Source organism: Hermetia illucens, chromosome 4, assembly GCF_905115235.1.
Source record: "Hermetia illucens chromosome 4, iHerIll2.2.curated.20191125, whole genome shotgun sequence".
In the NCBI taxonomy this organism is placed as follows: Eukaryota; Metazoa; Arthropoda; class Insecta; order Diptera; family Stratiomyidae; genus Hermetia; species Hermetia illucens.
Genome location: NC_051852.1, coordinates 18,655,252 through 18,675,260, shown reverse-complemented (window position 1 = coordinate 18,675,260; position 20,009 = coordinate 18,655,252). Strand labels below are relative to the sequence as shown.

General features: G+C 43.6%; 1 protein-coding gene across 1 annotated transcript; it reads right to left on the bottom strand.

The window, feature by feature from the left end:
* Positions 1 to 4,110: 4,110 nt before the first annotated feature.
* Positions 4,111 to 18,068, bottom strand: LOC119655347 (odorant receptor 33b-like). The gene is made up of 3 exons (XM_038061199.1): positions 17,257 to 18,068; positions 16,821 to 17,181; positions 4,111 to 4,341 (listed from the first exon to the last, which is right to left on the bottom strand). The coding sequence occupies exons 1-3, from the start codon at positions 18,012 to 18,014 to the stop codon at positions 4,291 to 4,293; spliced, it is 1,170 nt and encodes a 389-aa protein (XP_037917127.1). The 5' UTR covers positions 18,015 to 18,068; the 3' UTR covers positions 4,111 to 4,290.
* Between the last annotated feature and the right edge of the window lie 1,941 nt (positions 18,069 to 20,009).

Genomic DNA, 20,009 nt, shown 5'->3' with positions numbered 1-20,009 from the left:
GACGAAGGATGGCTCTCCTGACCGAGTGATAGCTTCCTTCAAAGCCACATATCCCCATGACTTCGATGCTATCGTTCAGTCCTCCTTTTGGCCACAGGGGGTCTTCGTTAAGCCTTATCAGAGGTCTAAGATTCGTGAAAATTTCCGGCCCGCCCGCCTGCCTCGCCGAACTTGAATGATACCAATAACTATACGCTGTTTTATCAAAATGTAAGGGGTCTAAGGACCAAGCTGTCGGATTTCAAACTGTCTGCCTTAGCATTCCAACATCATGTCATCTGCATTTCTGAAACCTGGCTGGATGACAGGATTTTAGATTCTGAGCTCCTCGAAGGTTACTCTGTGTTTCGTTGTGACAGAGACTGCGTTGCGCTTGGCAAGACAACTGGCGGAGGTGCCCTAGTAGCTGTTAAGTCCCCTCTCCGTGCCGAAATCATCTTTTCCTCCTCCTCCTCCTCCTACGATTCTGTTACCATACGTGTCCTTCCGCTAAACGTATGTCCCTTTATCATATCGTGTGTTTATTTTGCCTGCCTAAGCCCGCCTTCTCTGTACGAGGATTTCTTCGACAGATTATCAGAGGCCCTAACCGTTTTGTTTCCCTCACTTCCTTTCATCCTCTGTGGTGACTTTAATCTTCCTATGCTCTCCTGGCCCGTTACACCTGGCCTCCCCTCGCTCCCTAATAACTCGACCCACCCTTCCCTTCCTCTATCCACTTTCATGTACACCTGTGGGGCCCTCCAATTTAACCTTTCTAGAAACCAATTAGATCGCACTCTTGACCTTGTCCTCTCTAACCTTCCTGTACGTTATCTTTCCCAATCCCTTCATGCTCCGTCTTACGTTGCCCTTGACGCCCATCATCCTGCTCTCGAGTTCGATGTTCAGATATCCCGACTCCACTCTCCTGTCGCTCGCAAGCCTACCAAGTTCAACTTTCGTAAGGCGAACTTCGAAGGTCTGAACTCAGCCCTGGCGTCAATCAACTGGGTCCCCATGCTCTCTCCATTTACATGTGATCAAGCACTCAACACTTTCTATACCATTTTATCTGATCTTCTTCCTTGTTACGTTCCCTCCTCTCCTAAGTGCTTACGCTCTTACTCCGTCTGGTTCACCACTGAAATTCACAAAAAACTACGTCAAAAACAGACTGCCAGAAAGAAGTTCCTGTCTTCTAGAAACGTTGCTGACTTAGTTTTTTTTCAAATCCCTTCGTTCCTCGGTCAAATCTTTAATACGTAAGTCCAGACACGAATATTTGTCCAGCGTGGAGGACTCACTAAAGCGCGGAAATCTGAAACCTTTCTGGTCTCACATTCGCAACTCCCGCTGCCCCGCCCAGTTATCCCCTCCGTCCATTAAATTCTCTGGCTTCTCTGCTAACTCCCCCCAACGATCTTGTGATTTACTCTGCCGCTACTTTTCGTCAGTCTATGTTCCTCCTCCTTCCTCCGAATCCCTCCCGATAGTAGATGTAGCCTGCCCCGCATCGCCTACCATTCCCCTTCTTACTCCTATCCTTGTCGAATACCTCATTGGCGAACTTGATGCCAAGGTCGGACCTGGCCACGATGGTCTTCCAAACCTCTTTTTGATCAAAACTGGTAAGTCCATCTCCCTTCCCCTATCTCTTATTTTCAACAAAAGCCTTGAAGAGAATCATTTTCCCAACTTGTGGAAAGAGGCTCTCATTATCCCCATTCACAAAAGTGGCGATCGTTCGCTTGCCGAGAATTACCGTCCCATTTCCCTCCTCTCCTCCTGTTCCAAAATACTGGAAAGATATGTCAGCGACTGGTTGTCCGCCCACTTTGGCCAACACATAGTGAAAGAACAACACGGCTTCGTTAAACGTAGGTCCACTGCCTCCAACCTGCTTGACTTTACCAACTTTGTCGCCAAATGTCTAAATTCACGGCAAGAAGTGCATACCATTTACACTGACTTCGGGAAAGCTTCGACACTGTAAATCACAAGATACTTCTATCCAAACTCTCGTCCCTAAACGTTCGCATACCACTTGTTTTATGGCTTGCCTCTTACCTTTCCAACCGATCCTGCCGCGTTTCTTTTGACGGCTCTTCTTCCCGCTCCTTCTCCCCCTCTTCTGGCGTCCCACAGGGGTCTATTCTGGGTCCTTTGCTATTTTCATTTTTTATTAACGACCTTCCTCCCCTCCTTACTTGTTACTGTTTGCTCTATGCAGACGACCTTAAGCTGTTTTCCGCTATATCGTCGCCTATGGACTGTGTTTCCCTTCAGAATAACCTGGACACTCTGGTTCGTTGGTGCTCGACTAATGGTTTAGCGCTAAACGTCAGAAAGTGTCACTCTATGTGCTACTCCCTAAAATCCTCACCCACTTCTTTCTCCTACTCGCTTAACGGACATTCCTTATCCTGCTTAAATTCCACTCAAGACCTCGGAGTCACTTTCGACAATAAGCTCCGCTTTGACACCCATTGCCGCGATGTCATCAATCGAGCAGCAAAATTGTCAGGCTTTATTCTTCGCTCCTCCTCTGATTTTGAGTCCATCCAACCCTCCTTAGCTCTCTTCAATTCCCTTGTGAGGACTACCCTCGAATATTGCTCCGTGATCTGGTCACCCACTCGTAACTGTGATTGTCTTGCCCTTCAAAATGTACAACGTAAATTCACCCGTTCTCTCTTCTTTAAGAAAAGCTTCCCTCATGTGGATTACCCCTCCCGCCTCCGCTTTCTAAACCTTCCCTTCCTACAACAGCGTAGATCCTATCTGGATCTATGCACATTCTTTAAACTTTCCTTGGGCCTGATGGACTGCTCCGCCGCTGACGAGATCACCTGCCGTCCTGCGTCTTATAACACACGTAACGCAGATATTTTCAACGTGCCTTTCGCGGAGCTCGAAGTCTATTTTCATTCCCCGATTCCCAGGCTTTGCCGAAATTATAATGCAAAACAGCTTGGTCCATTTAACTTCCCTACTTTAAATAGTTTTAAACGTAGGATAAGTTTTTTGCTTTCTCCTCCTCCTGAGGACAATAATTAATTGGAATTCTTTCTGTTTGTTGTCCGTTAATTAAATAAATAAATAAATAAAGACCATTCAACATTAACAACGGTCTACAATAAGGGGATGCTTTATCTAGCGTCGTCTTTAAGGTGGCCCTCCAGAAAGTGATCTGTGATGCTGACGTAAATGCAAGAGGTTCGATCCCCTTTAAGTCCACCCAATTACTGGCCTATGCTGATGATATCGACATCATGGGAAAAACGACCCGAGACGTACAAACTGCCTTTATCCAGATCGAGCAGGCGGCACGAGATCTTGGGTTGCACATCAATGAAGGCAAGACAAAGTGTATGGTGGCAACGTCACAACCAAAAACCAACCAACCAATAACATCAAACTGCACTGGTCAAACGGCAAGAATGAAGATAGGAGACTACACCTTGAGACCGTTGATAATTTCTCCTATCTAGGGTCGAAAATCACAACCGATAACAGCTACGATGATGAAATCCGCGCACGATTGTTGGCAGCCAACAGAGTGTATTTCAGGCTCAATAGGTTACGGTGGGCGGGTCGCTTAATCCGTATGGATGAGGATGATTCAGCCCGGAAAGTCTATAAGGACAATATCTATGGTAGAAAAAGAGGACGAGGCAGACCCTGCTTGACATGTAACGATGGCGTACGCCAGGACGCTAGACAGCTTTTAGGGATAGCGAACTGGTGGACCTCGGCGCAAAACCGGGATGTCTGGGATTCCTTATTAATGCAGGCCTAAACCGGATACCGGTTGTTGCGCCGTTGATGATGGTGTTCCATTTTTCACCACTTCGCTCTTTCCAAATTCTTCCTCCCTCCGTCGCATACTTTCCTCCTCTCGAGCTTTTAACTCGGACTCTATTTTCCGTAGGAAAAGATCCTTTTTTGGCTGAGTGTCAACAGTTCTTGATAATAAGTCTCTACACCTTCCTTGCCTCTACGTTAACCGACCAACCAAAACTCCTTTAGACGGACCGGTTACCTTCTAAAGTTTCAAGAAATTAACCGGAATTATGTTTACATCTCTCCATTGATGATGATGAAAATAAAAGCCGTGAATGTTGGTCATCGGAACTTATTTTATTTACTGAACGGCATATCATCATAAAAGTGCACGAAAAGTATAATAGAAAGATTAATTGCAGCTATGTAGTGCCTTTTCAAACTAGAGATTTTGATCTGAGTCTATGTTAAATTGTTTCAACTTTACTTGTGTCATTTCATGTGCAATCTTATCCTTTCTGGTCGCTAATCGGATGGGTTCAAGATCATTAACATTGTGTACATGGCCTTCATTACCTGCATGAGAAAGGAAAGTAGGTTAAAGATACACTTAATTCTCAGAATACTAACAAAACTATGAGTGGTACTCTTCATCTGAAATAGAATATTAGTTATTAAAATCGGTTTATTGTTTGGCTGTCTGTCTGTCTGTCCGTCACACGCATTTTTCTCGGAGGCGGTTATAGCGATTGGCACCAAATTTGGTAGAAAGGTGGAAACTGTGAACGCTCACGCATATAGTTACATTCTTTTTCGTCCAATTTAAGGGGGGGGGGGGGTCCCCATGCATGTAAAAAGGGCGTGTCCATTTTCTTTTCATCAAATATAGTCATGTGCAATATCAAATTAAAGGTCTCAGTTAGTACTTTTCGAAGCCGGTCTTAGTTTTGACATTTGTTGAAAAGGTGGGGAGTGCGGGGGGTTGAAAATGATCATTTTTTTAACGAACCCGTTCTCAGAAACTGCCCAACTGAAGAATCTGAAATCAGGGGGCTGCCACTATATAGTGCCTAGGCTCCGAAATACTCTCCATACCGATTCCTGTTCAAATAAAGTTAATAATAGTACATTACTATAATTTGTAGTAATTGACAGGAAACCCCCCTTAAGTTCACCCTAGAATCACAAAATCACGGTCAAGTTGCATTCAATTTTCTCCTATTTTATGATGAGGTTAGTGTCCCTTTAACGCTTTTCATGTAGCGCAAAAGGGATGTTGACTTTTCTCCCCAGAATATGGACACTTGGGGTATCAAGTGAAAGGGTGCAATTAGAATTTTTCGAAATTCGAAAAGACGGAGGCAGAGGTCCAAGCTGAAAGGGAATGACACTTCGAAAACACTAAGATTACCTACATTGTAAGATGTGCCATCATATTCTATTTTGGAGGCTACAGATCTGCCTGTGAAGTGGTTACAAAATTTGAATCTCAATTCTGATAAGGGCAACATGTGATGAAAGCATATTATCAAGTTGGGCCGAGGAAAAGATATCCGTAATCTTCAAGAACGAGTGAAAAAGCCAACGAAAGCAAAGCTAAACATTTAAGAAGTTCGTGTGAGGAGAAAGTTATAATAAAGATTATGCCAATTTATCCCTAGCGAATGTCAGAGATAGTGTAACGAGCTTTGATTGGAGGCAATTTTGTTCAGCAGGGAGTAAACAACAGAATATAATTTTAGATCTTCTGCTCATACTTTATACTAACGTAAATAATTTAGCGAGAACGAAAAGTGATTCGAGGTTCACGAATTCAATAGTTCAATAGTCCACTGAAGTGTCCAATCGAAACACGGGGGTCCTTTTTGATATGTCAGTCCATGTCGAGTCTTTTACTAAAATTTGACACTCGAGGCCCAAATGTTACAATAGAGAGCAAAGATTCACTGTGGATCACATTTTGAATCAATGATTCTCCTGATGGCATATTTCCATCCTTCCTTGGAATCCTCATGCTTCAAAAATGGATGATGCCCCTTTTAATAGTGTAAATTCTCGGTAGCTAGGGAGGAAGGGGAGAAGATGTCATCAAATCAGAAACTTAGCCCTGCGTCAATATATTAAAAACAAGCCGGGAAACCGGAAGCTTGACGCTTCAGGTATAAAAGGTTTTGTGTTTCCCTATGTGAGGAGCATAACGTAGTTCTTGATTGGCTTATAGCATTGACCCGAGATATTAAAATCGTTCAGTTCTGGGCAGGTTACTGCCATTGCCAGAATTGATCGATTTAAGTATCTCGAAGGGCAGGTTACTGCCATTATCAGAACTCAGCGATTTAAAAATCTCGAGTTAACGCTATCAGCTAATGGAGAACTGCGTAATGAAATTGTTTCACGCATTAATGCAACCTGGATAAAGTGGCATTCTCCAACTGGTGTTCTTTGTGATCGACGTATCAGCGCACGTTTCAAATCTAAAATTTACTGCATGTCATCCGTCTGCCACTCTCTATAGTTCTGAGTGTTGGCCGACTATAAAGGACAATGAACGGCATCTTGCGGTAATGGGGACGAAGATGTTGCATTGCACTGGTGGCGTGACACGTTTTGATTACGTCTGAAATGAGAATATCCGCGATCGATATGGGTTTGCATCGATCGTGGAAAAACTGCAAGAGAGGCGTTTTCGATGGTGTGGTCACGTAATTTAAGCTAACGAGAATTCAACAACCAGTATTGATCAGAACATCGAAAGCAATGGTAAGCAACCAAAAAGCCGGCCAAAACAATGGTGACTTGATACGCTGGATAGGGATTTAAAGGTCTCGCGATTACATCCTAATCAGGCATTTGATAAAATAAAATGACGAAACCGATCACCACGAGCCGACCCCGCTTGTGAACTGAAGGCTGAAGAAAAAGAAGAAGATGTGAGGAGCAACGAGTGTACGACAGCTCCGTGTAATATAGCTAAAAACTCTATTGCCCTCTATTTTCTAGAAAGCGATTTAAATAAATCACTTGATGGAAAGCCCTGTGTTGATAATGGTCAACCTCATACGCTTCACGCCCTCAGGTTAATATTATTAGCGAATGAAAACAATTTAACCAACATCAAATATAAAAAAGGGCTAGGGACAATTAGATTCTTCTTGAATGGAATTTTAATATTTCACTGGAATTTCAATTATTCTCGTTAATTATGACGTCAGCATCTTATTTGTATGGCTTAGGATGCTGTTAATTAGCACGAAATTGATAAGTTTGAACTTCTATAACTTTCCCACTAATAGTTGGATTTTCATGAAACCTGGCATATGTATGCACGAGGCTGTCCTCTATGTCGGTGCAAAATTTAGTACACTTAGGATGAACTTAAGGGGAGTTTTTTAGCCTATTTCTAAAAGTTGATAATATACTATTAGTAAATTTGTTGAGCAAATACCGGAATGGGACATCTCTCGAAGATTAGATTTTACATACGTGTTTTACACAAAGCCTTAAAAAGGGCTGCAGATAAATAGATTCTTCATAAATGTGACTTTAATATTCCACGCGAATGTCAATTATTCCGGGTAATTATGACGTCAGCATCCGATTTGCATGGCTTTGGGAACAGTAAACTCGGCGAAATTGCTAAGTTTGAACTGCTATAACTTTGGCGTTAATTGCCTGATTTCTATGAAATTTAGCGCATATACACGAAATATTGTCCTCTATGCTGGTACAGAATACGGAAGTCCTAGGATGAATTTAAGAGGGGTTTTTCAGTAAATTTCTAAAAAGTAGGAATATACTATTAGTAAGTTTATTTGAGCAGATATCGGAATGGGACATATTTTGAGGTCTAGATTTCATCTAGGCGCACCACCCTGATTTTTTTCGGATTTTTGGGTTGGGTAGTTTCCGAAAATGAGTCCTATCTCACTTCAAATGCGTACATTTTGACTCCTTACTCACGCACTTTGCAATTTATAACTAATATCAGTTTTGGAAAGTACAAATCGAGACCTTTCATTTGATACCCTACACAACTATATCCGGTGAAAAAATTTTTGGAATCCCCCCTTTGCATGTATGGGGAGCCCCCCTTTAAACTCCACCTAAATTTATGCCACTCGCTGTATGCGTGGGGTTTCATAGTTCCCATCTGTCCACCAAATTTCGTTTAGATCGGTTTAGCCGTTTTGGAGAAAAATGCGTGTGACAGACAGACAGACAGACAGGCATTGAATCGATTTTAATAAGGTTTTGTTTTACACAAAACCTTAATTAGATAATAAACTTACACAGTGAAGAAACCTAAAAAAATAAAAAGGATGAAAAATACAAAAATTAAGAAAGAATGAACGCCGCCGTAGCCCGTCCCAAGCCCGGTTGAGAAAGAAGGAGGGATGGATAGCTTCAGTCTGAATGGCTGTACGCCACCGCAGCGTCTTAGGAAGTAGGAACGTGAGGCAAATGCAAGAACATTATAGTACGGATAACTAGCGGGAGTTGTCTGACTTGGTGACTGGGTCGAGTTTCCGTAATGGACAACACGGCGTCGAAACCACTATTTGTGGGGCGGTTCGACATCTAGACGCCACGATGATCAAGATCGTTGCTCCGCCTGCTGCAGCTGTTTCGCTATTTCACAATGTGAGCATCCACTTCAGCTGGTTCGCGCAGGCAACGGATAAAGTGGACTGAGGAAATGAACCATTTTATCATTCGCTTCTTCCACGAAATAACTGTGGGGGTTGGTACAGCATCTTACCACCGCTTGTTGCACCAGAGATTTGTGAAGTGCTTCCCGCAATACGCGCACTGCGCAGCGAGTCGCAGGACCTCTACTCCTTTATAACTCGTAGCGATACACACAGGAAGCGTGTTCGACTTGAGGCTTTCACGACTTTTGAGGCAGATTGCGGGATGACTCCACTTAACTTCAAGGATGGATCTTTCAATCCTTTGAGTTGGGTGAAATCTGACCAAGAGCAGATCGATGAATGGAAGTCAAAGGCAGAGCACGGGAAACACATCAATTGTCTCTGCCTCTGTCGATTTGCATCTATCGAACAGATGGCTGTGTGCTGAGACGGAGGCATCCGTGTGTACCATTCAGGGGTGGTCGCCACCCGAGCTTATAAAAAGCTCATAACAAAAAAATGGGTGAAGAAGGACCAGTGCTGAATGTGTGATTTGGCGTTTGAGAGTCCATCTCATTCCTGGTTGTACTATAATGGTACCGGTGCAATACACGAACAAGCATAATACCGTATGATAAACGATCCACCAAAATCTTGTATAAAAACATGGGCTGATCACGGGAACCGGTAAGATACGCAAGCAGTACTTTACAATTCCGTTTACAGCATGTATCGGGACTGGGCAGTTCTAATTGATCACAATATACCGCACAACATGCCTGAAGTGCTGTTAGTCAACAAGACAGGTCGCTCCGCGTATATTATTGATGTTGTTATCCCCTATAATAGCAAAATTGAACGGAAATACGTGGATAGGAAGGTAAATATTAGCCTCTGTCCGGGAAATGATTGAAATTTGACATCTTGTGAGGGTAGTTGTAGTTTTCATAATATTGTCAGCTACAGGTTTTGTACCTAAATCCCTCACGGCTTACTTTGATGTCCTGTGAATATCGAACAGTCTGATTCAAACCATGGAGCGATACAAACGTGCAAACGTGTTCGGTATTTCGGGGAGTTCTCGTTGGATTCTTTCACTAACTTACCATTGGCCACCTACCACTACCAGCACCCCTTAATCTAATATGTAGGTAAGTAAGATTAATTGATGGGTTACTATCCTTGTCCACGGACTATACACCAAGTTTCTAGTTGACCAGATCTGAACTAAAAATAGTGTTTCATCGACGTTGCGGTCAACAAGCAGGTCATTGGCGCTGACCAGACGTAGCTTCTTACCTGGTGACGAAACAATGATGACCAGATCGTGAAATGGTATGTCGGTCTCTTCAATCAAAACACAACGCTTGACTAGGCTTCAGGCAGTTTCATGTTCAATTTGCCTAGCTCGCACTGTTTACGTGGAGTATGATTTGTACCAAATGTGTGAAGTATCTATCGATAATGGATGCAATCACTTCACTGCCGATCTTGCGGAACTCGTGCGGCCATCCCGAGAATGAAATAAAAGAAGAATTGCAAACCATATGCACGCTTTGCGAGTTGTGTCCGCCTATCGTACCGTCTTTTACCCAGCAGCAATGGTGATAGCCGGAGTTGTTCAGATCGCTATCCATGCTGCTGAGAGGAGGTTTATATACCTCAGAAAAGGCGAAGCAGATAGGGAAGTCATCGCATGGGAGCAAGAGAAAGAGAATCGAGGAGAAGATGGTCCCTGCATTTCATCAAAGATCTCAGCTGCATTTATTGCAAGAATGTGGTAGATAATGCCCGCCACACTTTACTCTTCAGCAGAAGGTGAGATAGCTATCGCCACCCCTTTTGATGGAAAAGTGGGAAGGGTCTCCGGACTCCATAATTGAGGTTATGCTGCAGAGCGAGGGTAAGTGGGGTCGGATGGTACGTTACCCTCAAGGTGTTCTTAAGGCGAAGAAAAGGGAGATGGACAGAAGAGATACCAGGGTAGCCGAGGCTTCTTGAACCTCGGGTTTTCCTTACACAATAAATTGGCTTGGCCTGAGTTGTTGTGTCAAACGGTTTTAGATTAGAGTCCTAGACTCCCCAGGGGTGTATTTTAGCCGGTATTCTGTCTGAATTTAAGGAAGAGCATGCAAGGGGGAGGGCCGCAACATTTTCTTTTCACTGAATATACTAATGTGGGGTATCAAATAGGGTCTCGATTATTACTTTTCAAAGCTGATCCCAATTATGATATCTAATGCATAAGTGGGGAGGGTGGGAGCAGAAAAATGGTAATTTCTCTTACGGACTCATTCTCAGAAAAAATAACGAAGCTACCAACACACCGTGCCTACGCTCAGGAATACCCTGTATGCCGAGGTCTCTTCAAATAAAGTTAATACAGTAACTGCCCGAAAATTATAACTCGTTGAAGTTAGAAAAGCTTGGGAATTAGAGCCAGCAATTTATTTGTATATGACGCTTTGAAATTAGAGTAAGTGGTTCTAATTTCAAGGTTTTGTCTTATGTTTTACTTCCCAATTTCCCATACTCTTGTTTTTTGGTAGGATCGATGAATATGTTTACCTGTTGTGTTGGACTCCCGTAAAGATATGTCGTCGAACTAATCATTAAATACCTCCACGTCACCACAGAGCTAGCCCGCATCGTTTGGCAAATTACTTTGGGCTAGTTACAATTCAGGCAATTCCTTTCACCAAAGGGAGGGGAAAGGAGCAAATGAATTGTCACTGGTGAAGACCAATCTTCTCCGCAACAAGATCTTGCACTTAATGCGCAAAACGGGTCCATCTATCAGCGCTCGTCAGCATCTTCCTGACAGCTGTTATGCAGAGAAAAATACCCTGTAGCTGAGGAATCCCATCCTATCTTTCACAAGAAAAAAGGTGTGGTCGGCGTCGTTTACCACCTCATTGGGGGAAACACAGTCAGAGAAATGTGCCTCCCCAATCTTGCGCAAATAACATTGAAAGACTTCATGCCTGCTTAGAAGCGCGGCAAAGAAATAATTAATTTCACCATACTTTCGGTTCAGCCACAGATCTAAGTTGCCAATGAGTCGCGTAGTTCATCAGCTCTTGTTTTATTTTGCTAAGGCATTGAAGACGTTTTCACGTTTCTTGGTAAAGTGCGAAACAAAAACTATCCCGCGATCACCATTTCAGACGGTTTCGAGACAGCGTTCTAGGCAGACACCCCTAAAGCTACCCGTCTCTGTCCTTGCGCTTTTGAGCATCAATCCAAACCTCTGGACATAAAGCAGAGCGGGTAGGACTTCCAATGCTTGACATTGTTCGATTTAAAATCGAAACTCCAGCTGAGGATTTATTCCAAAACGTTCATTTTCTAGTCGAGTGTCAATGGTCGATTGACACTGGACGATTCAGTTTTTAGTTAAAACGACTACTTCGCCTTTCTCCAGCGCAAGGCTGAAACAATGAGCCATCATAATTTCAAAAAATACAGGGTGCGGCAGCATAACTTCCTTTTTTAAAATGCGCGCCACTCAGTTAGTTGATGTCATAGCGGAGCGCTAGTGGTCTCGTTCAAGAGGAGATACTGTAAAGTTTTATCCCGACACGGTTCAGTCGCCATCATGAGTTGGGATAGTGAGGAGCGTGCCTTTGCCGTTGAGGTTTACTTTTCAAGCGGATGTTCGGTTATTGCAACACAGCGTGCATTTCGGAATCGCTTTAATTTAGCCCCGTTGGCTCCCGTCCCAGACCGCAAATCAATTGTTACATGGGTCACTACATTCAGACAAACTGCAAGTGCGACAAAAGGAAGAACTGGAGTCCCTCGGCCCGTTAGATCACCTGAGAACATTGAAGCAGTGAGAGCGTCAATGTTGCGATCGCCACGGCATTCTGCGCGCAAACACGCATCTGCCCTTGGACTATCCGATCGTTCTATGAGAAGAATTCTTCGTGATGATCTTCATTTTCATCCCTATAAGATGGCGATAGTGCAGGAACTTTCCAGAGCGCCTTATCTCAATTAGAGGCGATTTGGAATGGCCGGCACGCTCTCCCGATCTGTCCTCTTGTGATTTTTTTCTATGGGGTTTTTTTGAAATCCCGTGTTTATGTGAACCGTCCAAGAACCCTACAAGATTTGAAGACCAACATCCAAGAAGAAATTGCCAACATAACACCTGCTATACTAACAAGAGTCATGACAAACGCCAGAAATCGGTGTACGCAATGTATGGAGAATGGGGGACGTCACCTAACAGATTTGATCTTCAAAACAATGTAAATAAAAACTTTAGACATGTACCTACATTATAAAAAATAAATAAATATTTTCCGATGCATACAATAGTTTTTATTGAGTTTTGAAAAAAGGAAGTTATGCTGCTGCACCCTGTAAAAAGCGAAGACGGCTTTATGGTTTCTTACCACGGCAGAAGCAACTCGTCAGATACCGCCTCACCTCTGCTCTGGGAGCAGGGTGATCGAAGCGGTTCGCAGATGTTAAACGATTCATTATATCATTCGCAGAACATGACATGACTACGAGTTATATTGCCGGAACATCACTTGCATAACTGACCAGGCACCTCTTCTCCGGCATGTCGAGCCTTATCAAACTTTCGGAGGAAGCTTTCCAGAAATGCGGTCCTGTGATGAACCGTGTGCTACCTCCGACGTCATCTCCAACTTCCCCTGGCCTTCCATTGACCCACAGAGCAGGGAATGGTCTCCCCTTAATACCCGCGAAAAGTAGCCCAGCACACGGAATGAATATCTGCCCATTCTACGGAATCGAAGGCATTTCTGATATCAAGCGTTACGAATTGCATTACTATTCGACATAAACGGCTATGCAGCTCATTTCGATGAACAGCATTCCTAACCTTGATGCTGACATCCACTGTGGATTTCCCAGCTTTAAAATCGAACTATTTTCGAGACACGCATCGTTTCAGTGAGTCTACTCTTCATGAGCTTTTCGAGAATTTTCGCGGTTGCATCAAACGTGCAGAGTCGTCGGTATGTAGACGGCAGTTTAGCACCCTAAACAGGACAAAGGACACCTCCTTTCATCATCATCATCATCATCATCATCAACGGCATATCAACCGGTATCCTGTCTAGGCCTGCATTAATAAGGGACTCCAGACATCCCGGTTTTGCGCCGAGGTCCACCAATTCGATATCCCTAAAAGCTGTCTGGCGTCCTGGCCTACGTTATCGTTCCATCTCAGGCAGGGTCTGCCTCGTCTTCTTTTTCTACTATGGATATTTCCCTTATAGACTTTCCGAGCTAGATCATCCTCATCCATACGGATTAAGTGACCCGCCCATCGCAACCTATTGAGCCGGATTTTATCCATAACCGGACGGTCATGGTATCGCTAAAAGACTTCGTTGTTACGTAGGCTACGGATTCGTCCATCCTCATGTAGGGGGCCCAAAATTCTTTGGAGGATTCTTCTCTCGAAAGCGGCCAAGAGTGCGCAATTTTTCTTGCTAAAAACCCAAGTCTCCGAGGAATACATGAGGACTGGCAAGATCACTGTCTTGTACAGTAAGAGCTTTGACCCTATGGTGAGACGTTTCGAACGGAACAGTCTTTGTAAGCTTTGTAAGCTGAAATAGGCTCTGTTGGCTGACAACAACCGTGCGGGGATTTCATCATCGTAGTTGTTATCGGTTGTGATTTTCGACCCTAGATAGGAGAAATTATCAATGGTCTCAAAGTTGTATTCTCCTATCCTTTTCCTTCCCGTTTGACTAGTGCGGTTCGATGATGTTGATTGGTGGGTTTTCGGTGCTGACGTTGCCACCATATACTTTGTCTTGCCTTCATGTATGTGCAGCCTAAGATCTCGCGCCAGTTGCCGCCTGCTCGATCTGGAAGAAGGCAGTTTGTACGTCTCGGGTGGTTCTTCCCATGATATCGATATCGTCAGCATAGGCCAGTAGTTGGGTGGACTTAAAGAGGATCGTACCTCTTGCATTTACCTCAGCATCACGGACCACTTTCTCGAGGGCCAGGTTAAAGACGACGCATGATAGGGCATCTCCTTGTCGTATACCGTTGTTGATGTCGAACGGTCTTGAGAGTGATCCTGCTGCTTTTATCTGACCTCACACATTCATCGGGGTCAGCCTAGTCAGTCTTATTAATTCCGTCGGGATACCGAATTCTCTTATGGCCGTATTCAGTTTTACCTTGGCTATGCTATCATAGGCGGCTTTAAAGTCGATGAAGAGATGGTGCAACTGTTGTCCATATTCCAACAGTTTTTCATCGCTTGTCGCAGAGAGAAAATCTGCTCTGTTGCTGATTTGCCTGGAGTGAAGCCTCTTTGGTATGGGCCAATTATGTTCTGATCTTATGGAGCTATCCGGCCTGGCAAGATAGCGGAGAATATCTTATATCTTTCTTTCTATCTTTATATCTTATCTTTCTATGTACGAGACAGGTAATCGTCAGGCATTGATTCGCTGCCCCATACCTTGAGCATTTGGTGTAATTGGTCGCCTCCATATTTAATTAATTTGGCTGTAATTCCATCACCTCCTGCGAATTATGATTTTTTAGCCGATGAATTGCACGGACTGTTTCTCCTATACTTGGTGGTGGGAGTATTTGACCGTCGTCTTCAGTTGGCGGGACCTCCAACTCGCCGATGCTCTGGTTGTTCAGTACCTTATCGAAGTATTCAACCCATCGCTCCAATATGCCCATTCTGTCGGAAATCAGATTTCCCTCTTTGTCTCGGCATGGTGAGCATCGAGGTGTATAAGGCTTCATCCTGCTGACTTGTTAAAACCTCCGCCCCTGGTGCGGTTGTTCCCTGTACCTTTCGAGTTCACAGACTTGTTGGTTCCCCCAGGTTTCCTTTTTCCGTCTGTGAAGTCGCTTCTCCGCTCGGTGGAGTTCGTGATAAGTCTCTGCGCGTGCCCGCGTTCTTTGAGAATGCAACATTACTCGGTATGCGGCATTCTTCCGTTCCGTTGCTAGCTTACATTCATCGTCAAACCAGCCGTTCCGACTCCTTTTGCGACTGAGGCCAAGTATGTTTGTGGCCATATCAATAGTAACGTTCTTCAGGTGGTTGTGAAGATCATTTGTTGATGCTTCATCTCCAGGTCCTCTATTGACTGCGGTTATTGCGGCATCCATTTACCTCTTATAGGTGTCGCGGAGGGTTGTATTGTGGATGGCTTCAATGTTCACTCTCACCTGATTGTCAGAGGGGATTCTAGGTGGTATTGTTATTCGAGGTCGGAGCACCATGCCAACGAGATAGTGATGCGAGTCTATATTGGCCCCCCTATATGTTCTAACATTCATCAAGGCTGAGAGGTGGCGGCGTTCGATCAACACGTGGTCAATTTGGTTGAAAGTGGTCCCGTCTGGAGAGGCCCACGTATGTTTGTGGATTGCTTTCCGCACAAACCAGGTATTTCCAACAACCATTTCCTGTGACACTGCTAATTGGATCATCCGCAGTCCGTTGTCATTTGTATTTAGGTGTAAGCTATGGGAGCCAACGTATCGCCTGAATACGGGCACCTTCCCTACTTGGCTGTTAAAATCCCCAAGTATGATTCTGATATTGTATCTGAGACAGGTTTCGAGGGTTCGTTCTACTGCCTCGTAAAAGGTATCCTTCTCCGACTCTGCAGTCTCCTTCTCCTTTAGGTCATCCATAGTGAAAAGTGGGTAATCCTCGACGCTTTCTAAACTGTTGCCATTAACCGGAGTGTTACCTATTGGGATAAATCTCTGCACAATCCGGTCCATCCTTTTTAGTATTAGTTGAAGAGAATTTTGGCAGAGCCTCCATCTTTCTTATGATATGTTTATAACAGAGTCTTCACGCATCTCCTCCTCGACTAGCTCCTACCAGCAATGAGAATTGACTTTGCTTATCACGCTGTTGAGTCTCTGCTCTGCTTGTTTTGAGAACACGAAGGGCAAATCTGTGGGGTCTAGATGGGGCATGCTCTTTCAAATACGGTAACTTTGAAGTCAACCCTTTCCATGCTCAAGATAGCGTCCTCTAGAGCATCAAGCCTATTTCGAAAATCCGGCATCGTCTTGTTTTTGGAAGCCCCACCGAGAGTTTTAAAAAACAACTAGTCGATTCCTGTACGAAAAAACGCATGGCTATTGAGGAGTGTATAAGCATCAATTTTGTTTCATGAGTAAGGCGGTCCTGAGGTAGAATGCAGTTGATGAATGACCAACAAAACAGTGGCAGAGGGAGAGGGATCTGGGTAGCATGCTACTTATCACGACAGATATCATGAACTGACAACACCTATCCTGGTCGAAATTTGAAAATCATCATCGGCAGGTCCTATGGAGCCCATTACACCCAATCCCCCAAAATTAACAACTAAAAGCTACGGTCTAGTATGGATGCCTTAGAGTTGGTGACAATCCAAAATCCTTACTTACGGACATGAAAGTTGCCAGAGTTATTGGTATCTGTTTTCCAGCCAATATAATTTTTTTCTTCTGCGTCATCTGCATAAATATAATAAGATGCTTCCGGAACTTTGGTGACAAGTCCATCCAGTTTGATGAGTAGAGCATGAAGACCATCTGGTCCGTTTTTTCCATAAATTTGTCTGAATAGTAGCAGGATGGAAAAATTTCTGCAATTTCGGCCAAAATAAGTATGAATATTGCCGTAGTCTCGGTCAATGTTGGCGAGAATTTAAGAAATAGCAGACCAGAGGTTGAAACTGCGAGAATTGACGTGATGAATTGAAAGAAAATTGTAAAGGACAGAGTGTTCTGTATTATCTCGAAGATACTGCGAAGAGGAAAAAAAAAGTTTTTAATTGGTGGGCAATTAAAATGCTCTTTAAACGTAAAAGAACCCACTTACTCCATTATAGTCCGGTGATCCTCCAAACAGTGTTTAAAATCTTGGAAACTTTCTTCCTCCGTTTTCTCTGGATCATAATGAATATTCGCAAACCGTTCCATAATTATCTGTAGATGTGCGCTCAGTATACAAAGATACAACGCCCCAAGGAAATCATTTGCAACTTCTTCCAGTGACAATTGAAATTGAAACATGGTCTGGATGAACAACGAAATCCAAAATCGAAAAGCTGACTTCCTCCAATCATAGGGGAACCAAGTTTCGAAGCCAAGTTTGGTACCATCCGAAACCGCTCCAGTAAGGGCATACATAAAATTCACCACCAGATACAACACGGTAACACTCACTGAAATCAACCTGCAAAAGTTGATTACTCTCCTCAATTTATCCTTTTGTATTTCCGTCATAGGTCCACTGTCGAGGTGCTCCAGCTTCTTGTTCATTTCGATGAGGCTGGGTCTTAGTCTCAGAATTACAAAAAATTTGATGGTGCAGGCTGTAAGGCAAATGTTCATGGGAACATTTTCCAGTAACTGTCTTAAATTATTCACGTAAAATAGTTGAATTATGAACGAAGAATAGTAGCAAATATTGGTAAGGATATAATTGAGAACAACATGTATCTTGTGACGAAGGTGGTAGTCTTCCGTTACCACCATTCCTTGGAGCTTCAACGAAAGATAAATAACTCCGAAAGCGCGGATACTTTCAGTTTTGCTTTCCAAACAATTGTTCGAATTGCCTTTTTTTGAGGACATCTCAATTTTATGCTATGTCGTTGAATACTTCCGATTTTTTGCTAGTACGCGACTGTCTACCGAAAAGGACTCACTTGAACTGTTCTGCAATAGCCACGTTTTACGTGGCAAACTCTGGAATCTCCAAGCACAGTGACAGGATAAATATCAGTTTCTTTTGTTATCAAGCTGACAGCGTGGAAAACATACACTTCTATACGATAGGATAGGGAGTGCATATTCAGATCCACCGTGGAATCTTGCACCCATTCCTTGGCCTTTTTTTTCAGGACAGGTGTACTGCTTCATATTTAATATGACATTTTTGAAGTGACGTGGTTTATTCTCAAGGATGACCTCAGATCATTCCATTTATTGATTGTTTAAGTTGTTTTCGCCTGTGGTATTCATTAAATATTTCTGGAAGAATAGGCTGAAGCAGTGGAGGTAACTGCATGAATCATGCACAGAAGTAATACATCAGCCTTCCTATGATATCCTTTGCAGGTCAATTTAGAAGGTAATTTGCCTGAATCGCTTGCAGGTTTTTTGCCAACCTAATAGTTGAGGAAGTCCAACTATTAACTTTTGTCTGTAAGGCTGAACAAACAGGATTACTCTACATGAGATGATTCATCACCGCCTATTCTTCCTCTACATTTTGGCTCCAGATAGCCGAGTCTAATACTCTGAAGTTTCTAGGGTGATAGTTTAGGAAGTAGTGGTTTATTAGAAACTTAACTAGAGCTCTCATATGACCTTCCTTAATAGGCAATAAGAGTGCTGCTCTCACCTCATTCAACTGCGTGAAACCTTATGATTTCGCCCTCCACCATATCACCTTGAAGTATGATCACACATTACCATCCCTTAGGGCGATCCAAGCATCAAATTCATAATCAGTTGACTCTCTTCGTGGGAGTAAAAGAACGTTTGGATAAATTATGGGTGTTTATATGCACGAATTTGGAGATGTGGATTCATGAACATACTTCCGCGCAAACCGGGTAGGTAGAAGAAACGCCCATTCATAAATAAAACTTCGCTATTGAAAATATACCCAGAAATAAAAACAAACATGAAGGAGAAGAGCAGAAATAAAGTTACCATGTAGGGCTTCCGAAATTCGGTACCGGCATTTTCTGAGAATGGGCAAGAGAGTTCCCGCCGTCGATATCCTTCGACCTTAGTACCTCAGTAGTGGAAACATTGGCTAGTGAGGCATCAAGTGTTGCGAACGCAGGGAAGGGAGCAGAATAAGTTGCATTAATGGACTTGTTCAGAAAAAGTTCGATCCTTTGTGGATCTTCAACCTTAGGTGCTACTCCCAAGCAACAGAGTGTAACAGATTACGGAAACTAGGAGACTATGGCGCCTAACCATTTCCGATGTAAGATGTTGTGATCCACTTGTCCCTTCATGATTACTTACCTTTTCGTGGTGAGTGATCACAGTAAGCAAGATCCTCTATGGAACCAGAGGCGACACCTGAAACTAAATGGTAATCAAAACCCCAAGCCCAAGTGCGACTACCATGCCGAGGGCTGAATGGTCACAGGGATTAAGATGGCCGTGAATGGTAAAATCTGGGTCCAGGAGACCCCCAGATGATTCGACAAAAAGAGCTCTGCGCTTGACTTCCCCCGGTAACACTAAAGCCATGGAATCCAATTATAAAAAACCGAAAAAAAATCTTTAAAAAAACTAAAATTAATCCTCGACCATGACGGTCCAACCTTGAGTTAAGAGGCAACCCTAAACACATCGATTGAGAACCTGAGTCAACACTCAGATTCTCTTCTTACTCAAGCGGGAATCAATATGATTGGACCGAGTCCTTAGCGGACGAGCCGAAGCAGGCCCCTTCTGTCCGCACTCCTGATCCTGGGATCCAATCCGCGCCACCTGTTGAGGCTAAAGCCTTGCCCACGATTAGGGATCTGCCTACGGATAGTAAAAAGCCTTCGGGCAAACCGCACTCGAACAAACCGCCTTCGGCAAACCGCCTCTAAACAA

Bases quoted from the DNA above. Each gene is read 5' to 3' on its own strand.
- LOC119655347 (XM_038061199.1), bottom strand. From the start codon at position 18,014: ATGTCCTCAAAAAAAGGCAATTCGAACAATTGTTTGGAAAGCAAAACT. The intron at 17,182-17,256 runs GTAAGTGGGTTC...TCCTCTTCGCAG, and splicing joins GATCACCGGACTATAATGGA to TATCTTCGAGATAATACAGA. The intron at 4,342-16,820 runs GTAAGTAAGGAT...TTTCTCATGCAG, and splicing joins CTCTGGCAACTTTCATGTCC to GTAATGAAGGCCATGTACAC.